This window comes from Marmota marmota, unplaced genomic scaffold (genome assembly GCF_001458135.2).
Source record: "Marmota marmota marmota unplaced genomic scaffold, marMar, whole genome shotgun sequence".
Lineage (NCBI taxonomy): Eukaryota > Metazoa > Chordata > Mammalia > Rodentia > Sciuridae > Marmota > Marmota marmota.
The window spans coordinates 24,394,549-24,412,580 of NW_025999853.1; the positions used below are offsets into that span (position 1 = coordinate 24,394,549).

The following is an 18,032-nucleotide window of genomic DNA, read 5'->3' on the forward strand; positions in this document are numbered from 1 at the left end:
ATATATATATATATATATATATATATATATATATATATATATATATATATTATCTGATAATAAAAATAAAAAGCTGGGGTATTTACTGGTTTATATATTAATATATAATAATTTTTATCAGTTTTGAGTGAAATTCTATCAAAACAAGCTTACTGTGAAATAGTTTGCTGTGTTATGCCAACAGAAGCCTCATGCATGTCTTGCTTACTGTGTCTCTTGCTTACATCAAGAAACCAGTTTAAGTGATTGACCTATGCCACTGAGGTTTGTGTAAGTACCCTGTATGATGTGCACAATGATTACATGAACCAATGATGAGTTTCTCAGAACATGTCCATGTTATTGCATTCATTTTAGCTGCTTAAATAATTTATAAATTGTGGGAAATTATATTGTTATGACATCATTATTCTTGCTATTCCTAGACATATGAATGATTGAAAAATCTTTTTAAGAAAAGTGGGGAAGGTTCCATCAAAATAAAAGAGAGATCAGTGGAGTAGAGTAAGGATTTTGAGGGGGAGGAAGGAGAGAGGGGAAAAGGGAATAATAGTGTTTGAATCTGACCTAAATTTCCTATGTACATATATGAATATAACACAGGAATATCATCTTCATGTATATCCACAAGGCAATAATTTAAAAGACGATATAAATAAATAGTAGAAAGATTAGTAGAGTAGAGTGAAGGGAATAGGGGAGGGAGGTGGAGAGGGAAAAGAGAAGTACTGGAGACTGAATTAGAGCAAATTATATTTCATGCTTTTAAAATTATGTCAAAATGAAACCTAATATTGTGTATAACTAAAAAAGAATTAATACAAATACAAAATATAAAAATATTATTTTAGTTGCTGAGAGCTTAGTTATACATATCCCTCTGTTCATAATACTCTTCATCATCATTGCACTAACTCCTTTTAAGCCAGAGGTTTTGTTATATAATTATGTGAATAGGAAAGATACTTTAAATGTTTTAAAAATATACAGATGTGATTATGTGCATTGAAATTCACAAATCTTAAATATGAAATTCAATTGTTTTCAACATTTTTAGAATAAAAATTTTTAATGTAAAACTCCCACATAAATTACAAAAAGTTATACTTAATATTTCCTGTGCATACTACATTAGGCTTACCCAATGACAACAGTTTACATAACCAAAATACAATTAACTTTGGTTTCAACAAGCCAGGTCATTGACATTGGAGTAATATTATTACTAAACTACAGACCTTATTAGGACTTCACCAGTTTTTACATCCTGCATAGACTCATGTAACTACCAGTAGCACACAGGACTCTTCCATTTTCCCAAAGAAACTTTCTTACTGTCCTATACAGATATACCCTCTCCCTACTCTAACCACTTGCACTTTTGTGCTGTCGCACCACTGTGATTCTGAGAATGCTATGTAATATCATAAAATATATAATCTTCTGAAATTGGCTTTTTTCACTCAACATAATGTTCTTAAGATCCATAGATCTCTTTCTATGTATCAAAAGTGTTTTTTTGATTATTGTTCTTTCTCTCTCTTTCTTTCTTACCAAGGATTTAAATCAGGGGCACTCAACTACTGTGCCACAATCCAGCCCTAGTTTGTATTTTATTTAGAGACAAGGTCTCACTGAGTTACTTTAGCACCTCACTTTTGCTGAGGCTGGCTTTGAACTTACGATCCTCCTGCTGTAGCATCCAGAGCTTCTGGAATTACAGGTATGAGCCACCATGCCTGGTGTTTTTTATTTATTTTTTAATGCACATCCATTTGGGTCAGTCAAAATACCTAACAAGAACAACTTAGTGGGGGAAGTTTACTTTGGGTTCACTGTTTCAAAGATACAAGTCCATGCATCGCCAACTAGACTACACTGCTGTGGGCCAGAGGTGACGCAGAACAACATAACAGAAGGGCGTGGTAAAGGAAAGCTACTCAGTTCATGACAGCCAGGAAGCAGAGAGAGGAAGAACGTGAGATGACAGGGACAAAATATAAAACCTAAAAGGACCTACATCCTTTAGTTACACCCCACCTAGCCACAGTTTTCAACTTGTATTATAGTCCTTTCACATTATTAATCCATCAAATGGATTAATCCATTGATTAGGTTACATTTCTCATAATTTAATAATTTCATCGCTTGCATTAACGTAGGAACTTTTGGGAGATACCTGGTAACCAAACCATAACACTATTATATGTATGTACCACCATTTGTTTAACCTTTCACCCACTGAAGGGGAATTTGGTTGTGTTAAGTTTTTGGTTATTACAAATAAAACTGCTATGAACATTACTGTACATTTTTTAAATGAATGTTAACTTTTCTAGAAAAAATTATCAGTAGCTGTTGTTACTTCATATTAACATATGTTTATAAGAAAATGACAAGATTTTTTTTGAGAGTGGCTATACAATTCTCATCAGCAATGACTAGAGGAAGCAGTTACTCTGCATTCTAGTCAGCACTTAAAAATTACAGTAATTTTTATTTTAAGTACTCTATAGGCATACAGTGGTATCACATAAAGGCTTTAATTATTTCCCTAATTAATGATATTTAACATTTTTCATGTGTTTATAAAAGAGAGGAAGGATATGAACTTTTTTTCTATGTGTTTTGACTTTTCTGAATGGTGCTTTTAAATGAAGTTCAATTTGTTTTTATCTTTTTTCATTATTGGTTTATGCAAAGAATTCTTTGCCTATTACAGGTTTATGGAGATACCTTACTATATTTTCTTTAAGATATTTTATAATTTTAGTTTCTACACTTATGTTTATAAGTCATCTTAGATTCATTTTTTTTTTTGGTATGGTGTGATAAAGAGGAGTTGTTTTCCCATGTAGGTTCACTTTTTCCCCATATAGTTATCTGGTTGTTCAGCATCATTTATTGAAAGGTTATCCTTTCCCTCTTTGAATTGCTTTGGTACCTTACAAAAAACCAGTTGGCCTTATAAGTATTAATATTTTTCTAGACTATTCCCCTTTATGGTAATAGAGTCTGCTATCTTTTTGCAAGTAACAAACATTATTGATTACTGGGGCTTTATAGCAAATCTTGAAAGCAAGTAGTGTGGAACTTCTTAATGTTCTTTTTTCATGATTGTAAATTGGCTATTTTATGTCTTTTGCATTTCCATGCACATTTTAAAATCAGTTTGTTCATTTCTATGAGAAACCTTTTTGGGACTGCATTGGATCCACAGATCATTGACATCATACATTTTCCCAAATAATGCACTTGAAGAACAACAGGGCATACAAAAACCTATTTTAAAACATTGAATGAGTTCCTTCCAGAATTACAACAGCTTCTACTTTCAGCACCTGTACATAAACATTTTGTACATTATTGACATTATTTTGTACATTATTGACAGCCCTTTGAATTACTGTTTCCAAATTTTAATATTCAAGTGAGTATAGTCATGAGGCCTCTTAAGTTTTCATTCTCATTCCTCTCATCTAGAAACTGATCTATTTTACAACTTTACCTTTCATATTTGGATATTCAAGCCTTCTGAATCCCATCCACTGTAAAGGCTGTGTATGATATATATATATATATATATATATATATATATATGTATGTATTGCTGTTTTGTTACATTCTTTCTCAATGTCATTTGCTGAATACTCTTTACTAGACAATCTAAGCTTTCCTGACTTTATCATATAATAATTTGCAATACAGTCATAAGTCTATTTCTAAACTCACTACTCTTTTTAATTGGTCTGTCCATCCATGCCTGTGCCATAAGGGTCCTTTAGCTTTGTACTAAGTATTCATGTGTTGTGACAAAAGTTGTTCTTATTTTTCTAAGTTGACATATATATTCTTGTTTTTATTTTATTTCTCAATACACATTTCAGAGGAGTTTTCTCAAGTTCCTCAAGAAATGAACTATAATATTGGGTGAGTTTAAAAAATATATACATTTATTTGAAGACTATTAATATATTTTATACAATAAGTTGACAAATCCATGAATGGTAAAATTAATATTATATCATACCTAGATCATGTTCAATAACTAAGAGACTTCTAGTTGCTGACAGAGTTGCTGACTAATGGCTCTCTGCTGTACCTGTCTCCTCTATATAACATTGTCTTAGCTGAAGAGAGCTGCTTTGCCCAAGTCACATTTCTCTTGAGGAGTATAAATCCTGTTGCTCTGGCCTCAACTGTGCTTCCACTACCAGAACTCATTCCTTTGCTACAACTCTTTTCTCTCAGTTCAATCCCACTTCTTTCATTTTTCAAAGGAGTTGTTTCTGAAAACTTTCCTCAGTAAACTTTCTGTACTCAACTTTTAAAATCTCAGAGTATATTTCCTGGAGAACATGAAATATGACTGTCTTCTGGAAAATCTTGGAACTTTGGGGAATCATTTAATATAACTGACAATATAATTGTCTTTTAACATCTTTGACATGCCTTATGATATATTTTTGAAAGTAATAAAAATAATATTTTTCTTCCATTTTTAATTCCTCTCATGCAATATTCTTTGCTATTACTTAGAAGACAGACATATTATTTACTTCTCCAAAATTCAGAATTTGAATGTTTATGCCTTATTCTGTACTCATTTTTGAAATTTAGAGAACAGTATTTTAATGCTATTTATATTTATTCCTATTAGTAAGAAACACATCCAGTATCTTCTGAAATTCATTGTTTCTGATATGAAGTTAGCAGGCTATCTAATTAGCATTCCTCTGTAAGTAATCTTCCAATTCACTAATCTTCTTTATTGTATCCATCCTAGACTACGTTTAAATAATTTTATTTCAATAATTTATAGGTGGTTCATTTGTCTACTCATCTGACTTTACTCACAGTTGATCATTTTTGTTCTATAATTTTCTGTCCTTTACTATGGGTGTTATTTATCTCTGAGGATTTTATACTAGCTGCAGTTACAGCCATTTGTTTTCATTGTTCTTTTTCTTAGGGGCTAGTCTCAGTTGGGCAATTATCTGCCTCTAGTTTCCTGTCATAGGTGGGAAAGTGAGTGTTTTCATTTCTGAATACACTGCAATATACCTATTCTGGGCCTTCAGTCAGCCCATTATCCTTCTGATATTAACTTATTGATCTCTTACACTGCCTCTACTCACACACACAAAAGCCGTCTGTGTATTTTTTGTTCCAGTACAGTTTACCTTGTTTAATGTTCAATTGTATCTCTAATATATGAAAAAGCATTTATTGTTGCCACTTACTTGTCATATATTTGTACACAGAGGAATTAGAGAGGTCTAGAAAAAGAGGACTGATGACAGAACATTAATTTTAAGTAACCATTAGATCAGTAATCTATCCACTCTGTTTTCAACCACTTTTTTTTTTTTTTNATTTCTCTGACAGCTAGAGATGTTTCAACCACTTTTGTAAGTGTAATAATTAAATTTTTTTAATACTGGACTTCCATGGCACTTTTATATTCTCCTATGTATTTATTTACACACACCAGGGATTGAAACCAGCGGTGCTAAACCACTCAACTATATCCCCAACCCTTTTTAAAATTTTTGTATTTTGAGACTGGGTCTTGCTAAGTTATTTAGGTCTTTGTTCAGTTGCTGAGGCTGCCTTTCAAATTGTGATCCTCCTGCCTTGGCCTCCCTAGTTGTTGGTATTATAAGTATGTACCACTACACCTCGTTTATACTCTTCATTCTTGCTCCAATGTGGTTACTGAACAATCTGGGTCAAATCATAGCCAATAAGACATAGTGTTAATCTGAAGTATAATTTTTTCCTAGAGTAATCTGCTTGATACTCTCTTAGTGTATTCTCCATTCAAGTGCAGAAAATTATTTGATGAGTGATTATTTTGAATCTGTGGATGGATTATATTTTTTTATAAATAACATAGTTTTAGCTAGTTATTATGTTATCTTTTACTCCTCTTTTAGGAAAACTCCTTGAGCAAGCTATTCACAAGAATGATGAATACAACTGTTCTGGAAACCACAATACTCATTCATATCAGAAAACACATCATCTTTTCATGCAAAATTCTATATGGCAGGCTAAATAATAATAAATTTTCTTGGCAAATATAGAATCTGAGAAAGAGGTAGTAGTTGGTTGGTTTAAGTGGAAGGTATTGTATAGATGGATTCACCATAGGCATACATTTTCACCTGCCAAAGAGACTACATACTTCAGTCAGTGATCAAGGTACCATCTTTTCTGGAAATTTCTGGAAGCACACTAAAAAAATCTCATTTTATGGGATCCATTTTTATAGATCAAATATTAGACATTCTTCTTCTGTTCAAATAGTTTTACTTCTAATAGCATATAGTACAATGGAATTTAGCAATGTACATGCAGTTCTATTACCTTGAGTCTACACTTTGGTCACCATATTTAGAATTTGGTTGTCTATATGATTCAATAATTTACTTAATGAAGTATGTAATACTCTACTTTATATTACATAGAGTGCTTGAGTTCCCAAGTACTTGTTAATTTTTGTATGATTTGGTTTTCTGAGTTGTGAGAATATTTTGCTATTTCATCAAGTATAGTCTATGAATAATGCTCCTAAAATTTTCAAGAAAATAATTTCATTGAGCTTCCCATTCATAATAATGTTATTTTATAATATAAAAGGTGAATATTTTTACATACTTTAAATCAATGTAATAACATAAAGTTATATCAGAAGTCAAGGAAAAATGTTATTATTTTATCACATGGTATTTTGACATTACTTCAAATAGAGTTATATTTTCATTTTTATAGTTTAATTGTGGGAATATTTTAAAGTGTCATTCATTGAGCACTGGTATTTACACCATGTTTCCATAACTTTAAACACATTTCTTACCACGAGTTGGACTCTTCCACCATTAAGTACATCTGGATCTAACTCAGGCAAGAAGTGATTGCTATGTGGCGACAAAAACAGAAAACATATTATAATATGAATGTATAGGAAGAACATGAAAGAATGTTCACATAAGAAAATCAGGAGATATCATTATTTAAAAAATGTTAATAATATTTTTCTTAAATTAGCTTCTATAGAAAGATAAGCATGAATTCAAATCTTTCGATAGTAATTTGAAGTTAAATTTGTCATAATATTGATATATACTGTAAAACCACCTTCTTTTTCAAAAGAACCCATCAAAGAGTAAAAATCTTAAGACTATTAATAATTAAATTTAATAAATTATAGAAAAAGTTTTTATTTACATTTACTTATCCTTTGTCTTTTAAGAAAGATGCTAGTAAATTATTGTCATGTTTATAATAAACTTCTATTTTAAACCAAAACAATAACATTTGGCTTTTCAAAAACTTATGTTCTTGATAATATTATATATTGTATTATAGTTTCATATGAGAAATTTCATAAACAATTTTTTACTCTTTTATCATATTTACATAGATTATTTATTAGTAAAGGATATTATTAAATGTTAAGCATATCTAAAATTCACCCTGAAACATTTTGTTAAAAATTTTCACTATACTACATCTATACTAAGGCTTTTAAATTTCTGAAGAAGACCTCTTCTGTTGGGTTATTAAGATGGTTTTAAATGGATTCTATTAAATTTGCTTACAGTTCCAAAGATGCTATGCTGTGAACTAAGTTAAACTGATTAATACTAACATAAATTGCCTCCACTAATTTGAGTATTTAAAAAATGAAAATTCTGAAATATGGATGGCTTTATTCCAACTTTCTTCATTTATAATGAAATATGACAATTCAGACTAACATGTTTTACTCTATTTTCATTTTTGCTATCATATCACTTCCACATTTTGAAAGGAAATGGAGAGAACTCACTGTATATGAAAGTTTAGTTCATATATGTTATTAAAAGGGGTAAATTAAGTTCTTAATTGACGAATTTATAATAGCACTAATAAATTAAAATACAGTCTATAACATATTTTACCCTCAGAAACAGTTAATGGATCTCAGACCTTTACTTTATGACACAAAATAATTTGTATGATTCACTTGTTGGTTTTAAGCATTACAGAATAAAGCTTTTCCCAAATATTTTATGGTGAAAAATATAATGAGTGATTGAATCTCTTTTATATGAAAGGCTATTTTTTTTTTTAACCTGGGAAAGTAGTGTATAGGCCTTTAGCTATAAAGTCATGTTTCTTTTACACAATTAACCCAGGTTTCACTTTTCAAGGTATGTTTACAATACAAAAATCTAATTTAAAGGAAATGACCTCACCATTTCGTATTTCTGGAACTAGCTGCATGAACCCCAACCTGTGTATGAAGCCATTGGTATGTATATTCTTTACTCCTTTCTAATTTTTCATTTGCAGTAGTATCCTTGTAGATAAAGTCTTCTTCCTTATCTGGGAAAGAGATATGATTGTTTATTTGTAATTTAAAGAGATCAAACTTTGGCCAGGTCATTCAGTTGAGGCTAGTAATTTCACCACAAGAAATAAAAAGCGTAATGATTAATTCATGGTAGCTAAATCTTCTGTAAGAAAAATAATGTCAGTCACTCTGCTTGAGTTTCAGATCCAACTCTTTTGGAAAATAAAGAGAATGTTTTATGGTAACCCACATTTTAAAAGGCTTTAGTTTTAGTTTTTTATTTAGAAAATTCAGAGTTATTTTTGGTAGATAGTACAAAAAGAATATGTATCACTATCATGTATATTTAGGCATCCTTTAAAGTTAATTGTTCTTATACTAGCTTTATCCATATGAAGACTTTATATTGAACTTATTTGAGACAGAATATCATATAAAACTGATTTTGGTTTGTGTAAGTTAATATAATATTTTAAACTAGAAATATAATCTATATCAGGTTTCAAGGAACCTGATATAGATATAGCAGCTATGTCAAGAATAGAAAAAGCATAACAATAAAGATGTGTATGGAAAAAAATATGAAAGGTAAGAAATTATACCAGGTAAGAATAAGAGGTAACAAATATATAAAGTATTATTTTAAAAAAGGAAAAGAAAAAATCCAACCCTTATAATCAAATATAAAAATTATTACACATATATATGTGTGTTTTTATTAAAAAATAAAACTGCAGATATTGCTGCTTTGTCAATACCATACATTTCAGAGTTACACTGAAGATCAGTGGTTTTTAGAGACTTCCTTTTGGTCTTTTATACTGCTTCTTTCTTGGAGCCATTACCATATTTAGGAGCTTGTTAACTTTGTAGGCTTTATTGATAGTATACCAGAGGGAGACACTTTGTGGAACTAACACATGGTAATTAATCTCAAAATACTTAAGTTTGAAACCTAGTTATTTAAAATGTTCAACTTTTAAATTTGAAGTATTATTTCACTCTGGATGTTTGAACACAATAAGTCAACATAATTGCAATTTGTTTGGAAAATAGAACATGGTGAAAAGCCTACGCTGAATGCTTGGTCAATGCGCACATGTACACTCAAACATATACACACAAAGTGTAATATGCATCATTCTGAATAAATGGAAAACAATACTTCTAAAACATCTTTTCTTTTCTATACAAGTTACTGTTATAATTCGTGAAATGGCTCATATTCAACTTATAGAGATGTTGGATCAGTTCTCAGTAAAGCTAAAAGTCAGGATGTTTTATTTCTGTAAACTTTTACTTACCAAAGTTAAGTTCCTGTCACTTCTTATGCCACAATGTGTTTCTTAAAATGGACACGGTCCAAGTATCCTGAGCTTAAGCTAATACTTCCAAAGTTGCTATAAAGGAATAATTACTTAACATGCTAGGGATGACCACTGTATCTGTGAGCAGAACTGTTTTGAACAATAGCCTTAGGGGTACACAGAAACTATAAAACAGATTCAATCAAAGAGGAGATTTGGTGCTGTCACAACCATTTACTGCACACAATTGTCTCTCCTCTGCAGAACACCAGTTTCTGCTTTATCTTTCTTGGCTGACTAGATCATATACTGATCCAACAGTGCAGTGTCAGAAAATAATTGGGACTCAGTGATCCTAATAATCAACAGAGACCAAGGTTAGAACCTTACCTACTCTTGATATGGAAAAATCCTTTATTAACATGTGTACTTTAGTTAAGATAAAAAAAAAATCTCTTGTTTTCTGTTTTTTTTTTTTTTTTTAAATAGTGACGTATACTTGCAATATTCAGTTTTAAAACACTATGGAAAACTGTGCAATAACACTTCCAAATCCCTAAGTGGTTTTACATCAGAACTCAGTCAAGATTCTGAACAATTCCTGGGTAAAGAAGAGAGCTTTCATTTCAACAGTCCAATTCATATTAACTATTTTTCACTAAGACATAGATTGTATATTGGCACAAGCTTGACATAAGAAACAGAACAACAGAACAAACACAGTGGTGAAGTTGGCTAGATTTAATTGAAAGTACTGCAATTCAAATGCTGAAGGAAATGATTCTTTCTCAGGCAACTCTTTTCAAGATTACTCCTGCCATTGAGCAGCAGAAAGTAAGATATACTCTGAAACATGCATAAGTCCTGCTTTTAGCATCTTAGGAAGAATAACGGTGACCTGAAGTACTTAACAGATACTTATAGTTCTCTAGTCAGGCTATTCCATGAATCCTTCCTTTCAATGTGAAAGGAAGTATTGTTCTGCCTGCAGAACACTAATCCCTTTACCTGTCCTTTCCTATGTCTCTGGGTTTTGGTTCATCAATTTCTTGTATCATAAGCCTAAGAAAAAATTGTGTTTCTTTGATTCTGGCTGTACTCTAGTTACTACTCTCTCTGTATGCTTCTTTATTTCAAAACACAACATTGAGTAGTTTTATTTAGATAAATTGATAAATTTCTGATTATCAAAATAACAATTCTCATAATAGATAATTTAGAAAGTAAAAAGTCAAATAAATGGAAATCTGCAAGAACTCCACCTTCAAAGACAGCCATTAGATAGCATTTTAAGGCATTTTCTTTCAGTTTTTTAGTATATGCTTGTTTTGTTGTTAGTTTACATTGCAATTACATGTACTCTTCATACCCAATTTTTCATTTAGTATTACAACAAATGCATTATATGCAATAGAAATATCATCTTAAATAATCTACCAACTGGTTATATGATAGATTTTTGATTATCGCACTTAATTAATCCATTTTAAAAGATGGAATTAAAGAAAATGTCTAAGTATTTTGTGGTATATGATCTATAAGTAGAATATTATATTGAAAAATAGTTTTATAAAGACTTCACCAATTTACCTGGCAATTGCTCCTCTCACCAAACCCTTACTCAACATTGACATGATAATATTTTAAAGCTGTTGATACTTTGACAACAATATTGTCTTAATTTATGGTCTTAATATATGTCTTATTTCTAGTAAATTTAAGATTAACCCATATGATTATTAACTAGTTTCAGCTTGTATATTATAAATAATCTTTCTTCTTCTCTCCAATTAACTATTACATCTGAGAATTTTCCTTTTTGTTTTAAATTAAGTGTAAATCCTTTCTCTGTTTTTACTGGTACAAATGTTTTCCTTTGTCCATTGATTTTAGTATCTACTTTACTTTCAAAAGAGGAATCATTTTTTTTCTCTAGGTATGAATATTTATGTATTGGTAAATATATTTTAAATTATATGCCATTTCCTTTTAAAATTTATAGATTTGCATCTCCCAATTCAATAAAATGCATGAGATATAACAAAATTTCTGGGACAAATTCTAGATTCTTCTCATATTTTGACTTTCATAAAAATTTCTTTAAAGAGAAATTTATTCTCTGACTCTATTCCTTTACCTTCCATTCTCTCCTTAATTTATTGCCATATGATTTTGCTAAATTGAAACTGTGCTTACTAGGAAGGCCTAAAATTGTTTTATCTGAGAAGCACTCTTACTCCTTATCTTCATTGACTTTTCTGCTGAATTCAACTATACAGACCTTTTCCTTTTTCATGAGTGTCTTCTTTATAGACCTTCAGGAAACAAGATTTTTATGTTCCCTTTTAAGCTCCTTTATAAATTCTTGCCTGGCATTGTGTGGACTTGTGATGATAGTTGATTAGATAGACAAAGTTTCTTATCTCATAGAGCTAGCAGCCTAGGGGACTAGGTATTACCTATAGGACTAGTAACTTCTATCTTACTCTTGTGCTCATATATCTTATTTCCAGCTATACTTCAAAATCACTTGTCTTTACATCATTCTCTTTCTGATGCCTGCTTTTCCTCTTGAATTTCCATATCACCAAGACCAGACATTCTGTAGTCGACCTTGGTTAGTCCTTCCTTTAGTACCAGTATCTAAACAGAAACTAGATCTACTCTGCTTCCTGAATATCCCATTAATCTAGTTCCATACAACTTTAACCATTTTACTTCAGACTTCACTTAGCACTGGAATGAGCAGGCTTGTATATGGCAACATGTGTAATGGCATATTTATTACTTGCCACAATCAGAGGTACACCTTCTCCTAAAACTAGCACCCTAACCCGTGCTCTAGATCCCACCTTTTCACATAATCTAGAACCTCTTGTCAACATATTCTTCTGTATTTTTAATACATTTTAAAAATGGCTTCTTATTTATTCCTCTCCTCAATTCTTAATCAGATAATCTTCCTGAACTAGTAGACAGTAGTCAATCTCTGTAGACTTATTTGCCATTCACATTTCAGATCACTGCAATATGGTTTCCTTGCAATACCATTTCACCAGAACTATGTAAAACAATGTTGACGAATTTTGGGGATCTTTTGGAGTTATTATCTTACTGACTCTTCTACGGTAATTATACTCTGTTGTTTACTCCTTCCTTCTTGAAAGGCTATTTCTTCTGGATTTTGTTGCATTATACTCTGCTTGTTTTTCTCTAATCCTTAGGCCAAACTCTTCAGTCTCTTTCAAGGGCTCCTGTTTTTGTAATCCTTTGCAATCTCAGGATTCTTCTCTGGAATTTTATTCTGATCCTATTTCATTCTTAGGGTATACTGTCCCTGTCTAATGATTTTCTGTCAAATTTTTCAGTCACCATTTTTATCTCTTTCTGAGACATGTGTCCAAAGTCTCTCTTTTTAGGTAATCCACAAGCACTGCAAACCAATGGGTGAAACTCTGTTTCTTCACTGCCTTGGTTCTTGGTTTAGCCCTTGAGACACATCTGCTGGGTTCCTGCCTTAACCCTCAGGTATACTGTAGTTATACAGAGTGTTCTCTTTTGTCCATAGATCTTTGCCCATAAAGTTTTCTAGGACTAGGATTATTCACTTTGCCAATGGTATTATTGCTTTAGATCTTTAGGTTTAAGTTTAGAAATTATATTCTTGGGGATAAGCTCCCTGATCTTCCAACACTGCATTCCTTACTTAAGTTACATTATGAATGCTCATTCTATACCTCATGACAACATTCGTTACATTATACTTCCAATTTATGTGTTCTGCTTTCTATAATATAAGCTGTCATAGTAGTGTGACACTCAACAAATAATGATGAAATAACGGAAAAACTGCCACAGTTGATGCATGTTCTTTTTGTCCTGAGAAAAGTAGATCTGTAATGTAGAGACTTTTAGCATTGTTATGGTTTAGATATGAGGTGTCCCCTCAAAGCTCATGTGTGAGATAATGTAAGGTGAAATGAGTGAATTATGAGAATCCTAACCTAATCAGTGCATTAATTCACTAATTGAGATTAACTGGGTGACAACTGTAGGCAGGTAAGTTGTGGCTAGACAAGGTGAGTCGTTGGGGGCTTTGAGGTTTATATTTTGTCCTGGTAAGGAGAGATCTTGAGTGTCAAGTCCTGAACTTTCTTTATTTCCCACAGCCTTCCATGATGATGTTCTGCCTCACTTTTGGTTCCAGGGAAGAGAGCCAGTCATCTATGGACTGAGACCTCTGAAATCAAGAGAGCCAAATAAACTTTTTCTCCTCTAAAATTGTTCTTTTCAAGTCTTTTGATCTCAGCAGCAAAAAAAGCTGACTAATTCAAGCATATAGACAAATCTATGTATTGAAAAGGATAATACATGTCTGGGCATGATTGTCTTAATTATTATAACAGAAATTTCAGCTTCAAAAGTCAGAATTAGATCGGGATAAAAACTGACAATTAAGATAGCAAATTAGGACACAGAACTAAAACAAACAAACAAACAAAAAAAACCTACTGTTCATATGTCCACAAAGTATATAATCCTAGAGGAAAGTGCTTTAAGAAGTTCACAAAAAAATGAAGTACTTTTTAAATTAATGGAAATATTATTCTTTTCTTCATGAAAAGCAAAATAAAAGTACTCATTAAACCCATATGCTTCAAATAAATCAGTTTTCTAAATTTTCAATATAGTATAATATCCTACACTGAGGGAGATTATGATTCAATTATCATTTAGGGCACATAAAAATAAGCTAAGTATTTATGTTTTTAATGCACAAGGAAACTTTCCCATGACTATTTTCTTTTCCCTTAATGGTTTCTCTCAGTAATAGAATGTAAAAATATTTTTGGTTTCATGGACAGAGAAGAGTTCATTTCTTTACCAAAAGCTTTTGGGAGACATGATGGTGGCTGAGCAAAATGCTTTTACATAAATGGAAATATTTTTGATAATTTTAATAAATGGCTGATTCTATGTACCTACCTTACACTGGAAAAACTAAAAATCCAATTACATCACAAAGTATAGGCAGCCTGTATGTGTTTATTAAAAGAAGTTATTGCATCATACCTCACATATAAAACAAAACTAAAATTTGAATTTGGCATACATGTTACACTAACAGAATTTTAAGTTCATTAGCATCTGAATAAATACTTGTTGATAGGCTGTTTATGGCTTCTTCCTTAACCAATCCAATCTGCTATTGGAAAGCTGACAGCACTGGCAAGAGACCAACAACTCTCTAAGAGCCATTTGTGTGTACAGGCAACATCCCTATTCTTTATAAATATATTTAAATATATATGTAATTCATCACTAAGGAAAAATGATTTCATGAATAAAGAAGAGGATTGTTGCTACACAATTTTAAAAACAGAAAATTTGGGAATAGAGCCAGTCCTATATGTAAGGTCAAAGGCTAACAGCAGCATTAATCACTCCTTTACATATTTCACTATATTTTATGGCAGAGAGGGTTGGAAAAAAGTACTAGAATGACAGAATCTTCTAGTTTTTGACATTTGAAGGAACTTTCAATATTGATTTGTTTTGGGGATGGGGTAATACATAAGGTACATGAATGACCTTTATGAAAACAAAGAAAAATAAACATGAGTTACTAAATTATATCTTTTAAAATATTTGGATTTTGCAAGACTATTTTTTGATATTAAAAAATTACTAGATTTAAGTGAATCCGCCTGGAATAACAGAAAAATCCATTTGCCAAGTAAATATAGTTTTGCTTATTAACCAATTATAATAAGTACTTTGTATTTGACTTATATATAATTTTACTTAAATGGCAGAATGTTTCAACATTTATATTACACCATTTATACTATACATTGAGCTGTATCAACTTGCTAATATCTCTATAGTGTAATATAATATACTATATAAGGATAGATTTTTGTTTTCTTCCCTTTCTGCCACATAACCAGGAAGAATTCTACGTTGTTGAAGTCAGACATAGACAAACATGCTTACTGCTACCAAGGCTAGAACTAAGGTAAGGTGAAGGGAACAATGATACTTGCCTTAGGCACAAAATGAAGGGTGTACCAAAAAACTCAGTAATAAAACAAATAATATTATGCTGCCATATTTTAAAGTAAAAAATTATGCGAACATCCATTGTTAACAAAATATTAAAGTTTTAAAATGACAAAATCAGCAACAATGCTGAATTAGTCCTACTGGAGTCTGAGGCAAAAAGAAAAATTAGTAATATTGATTCTGTCTCTATCCTGGTATTTATTTATTTCTAAGTAATACAAATAAAAGTGTCATCAGGATATTGCTTTTAGAACTACCCCTTACCAATAGGGGTTTAAATTAATTTTCTACTGTGTTCTATGAATTTGGCACACCATTTCATTTTCCATTAGAAGAGCTCTTAAATTTTGACATGTGGAAATTAATTATAAAATGAATTAATTCATTTTGTGAAAGTAGGAGATATAACTCATCTAGCTTAGTATCAGCCTAGGAAATAACTTTCACATAAGCAGTTGTCAATGTTACACAAATTATTTACCTTCTCATTACCTAGGTTTTTCCTCTTTCAATATAAACATAATACAAAATTAACACAGATGGTGTTCAGTATATAGTAAGGAATTAATAATGGTAGCCATATTGCTATTATTTTTTAAAGAAAATGAAATGAATTCCATTATGCAATCCCTTAATGCCCTTCTCAATGGGCAAAGGCCAGGACTCAGCTGTCCTGGAGGTAAGACAACTTATATGAGTCAACTTCAAGATTCTAGGGGCTCACTAGCAGGAGGGGGAAAATTCCAAGATTAACCCCAAGAAATTAGAGTAGTTTTCTGGGGGTGAGCTCAAGAAGTTGCCCTTACCAAAATTTGAAATACAGAATAGACATTTTTCTAAAAAATATATTTTGTTTCATTATATAAAAGGATGCCAAGTGTGTCTTTTAAAAGGAAAAAAATAATTCTCAAGACATAAGAAGGGTATATGGTCCTAATTGATTTTAGGTTACTTCAAATAATTTTTAGCATTTGCTTAATAATAACCATGAAGGAGGTTCCATTGATACAATTCTCTCCTGTTTCACCCTCTCAGTTTAATTATCCTTACAAAATACTCCTCTATCTAACCTAGACTCCCTCAGGGAGTGTTAATATGGTAGGTCATTCAAACTAGGGTCCATCCAATAGAAAAATAAAAGAGAGTGATGATGTGAATAGGCTGGTTTTCAGAATAATGGTCATAGTGACCACATAAAAAATTATTGCTATCTACTTGTTTAAAAAATAGCTTTAGAGTTTAGATTCCTGATCTGTGTAAAGGTTTTACTCTTTGATAAAAAGACAACTATGATTCTATTCAATCATGTATATTTATTACTTAAGGGTCAAGTAAGCAGTTTAATTTCCTTTACTAGTTCCAAAAGTGGCCAATAAGTGGTATTATATTGATATTTTAATGATATTTTAATAGAGTCTTAAAATACCCAACTGAACATTTCTTTATATTACTGTGATCACAGATTTTTTATATACCTACATAACAGAAATGCTCATAGTAAATATGTCTATTCATAATGCACTTAGTATATCTATACTATTTGTAATATTTTCTTTATATCTACATATAGTGATTTTTATATTTGTCAACTGAAATACAGATCTTCATTACAGAGATGTTCACTTGAAATACTGAATATATATTAAAATATAACTTGTATAATAAAAAGCAATAAGTAAATATAGTTTACTTTCACAATTTGAGTGTTGTCATAGCTTGCTGAATATTTAAGCAATTTTAAACTAGATATTTCATGAGGAAAAAAATTGTAATTGTTCATGATATTATCTTTACAAACTTTCATTTTACATATCAGAACTTCATTGTAGATGAATCAGGTCTTTCTTTCAGGGATTTTTCTTTTAATTTAGAACTATAAAAGCATTTTTGATCTATTCATATGAGTAAAAAAAGAAGTCAACAGAAGCATTATATATCTTCCTTACAAAATTCACTTTAATATTAAGCTAGTACTAATGCAAAAATGATTTATAGAAGCTCTTTTTTGTTTTATTGTGAGACACGGCACCCACAAAATATTACATGTAGTATATGTATATCATTCTAAGATTTATAAATATATTATAAAATATATACAGCTATAGAAATCATGTATGAATTATACGAAATACTACAAATAGTCCATGGGAACTCTGATAAAAAAAAAAAAATAGAACACAACCTCCACACCAGAAGTCCTACTCAAAAATCTCTTAGTTTTCTTAAATATAACCTCTATACTGAAGGTTAGAATCTTAACTTTCTTGATTGACTTTTACCTCCTATGCTTTTAAGACATTAATGTAGCTTTCCTT

The 18,032-nt window shown here is 30.9% G+C and overlaps 1 protein-coding gene across 8 annotated transcripts in view; it reads right to left on the reverse strand.

Moving 5' to 3' along the window:
- The window catches only part of LOC107139799 (ALX homeobox protein 1), a 219,733-nt gene that overhangs the window by 59,218 nt on the left and 142,483 nt on the right, over positions 1–18,032 (reverse strand). For all 8 annotated transcript variants that reach the window (XM_048804423.1, XM_048804414.1, XM_048804427.1 and 5 more), the window contains 2 exons: positions 8,247–8,376; positions 6,863–6,923 (listed from right to left, as the gene is read on the reverse strand). In XM_048804423.1, the coding sequence (XP_048660380.1) occupies positions 6,863–6,923; positions 8,247–8,376 (191 nt within the window). The remainder of the gene's footprint in view (positions 1–6,862; positions 6,924–8,246; positions 8,377–18,032) is intronic.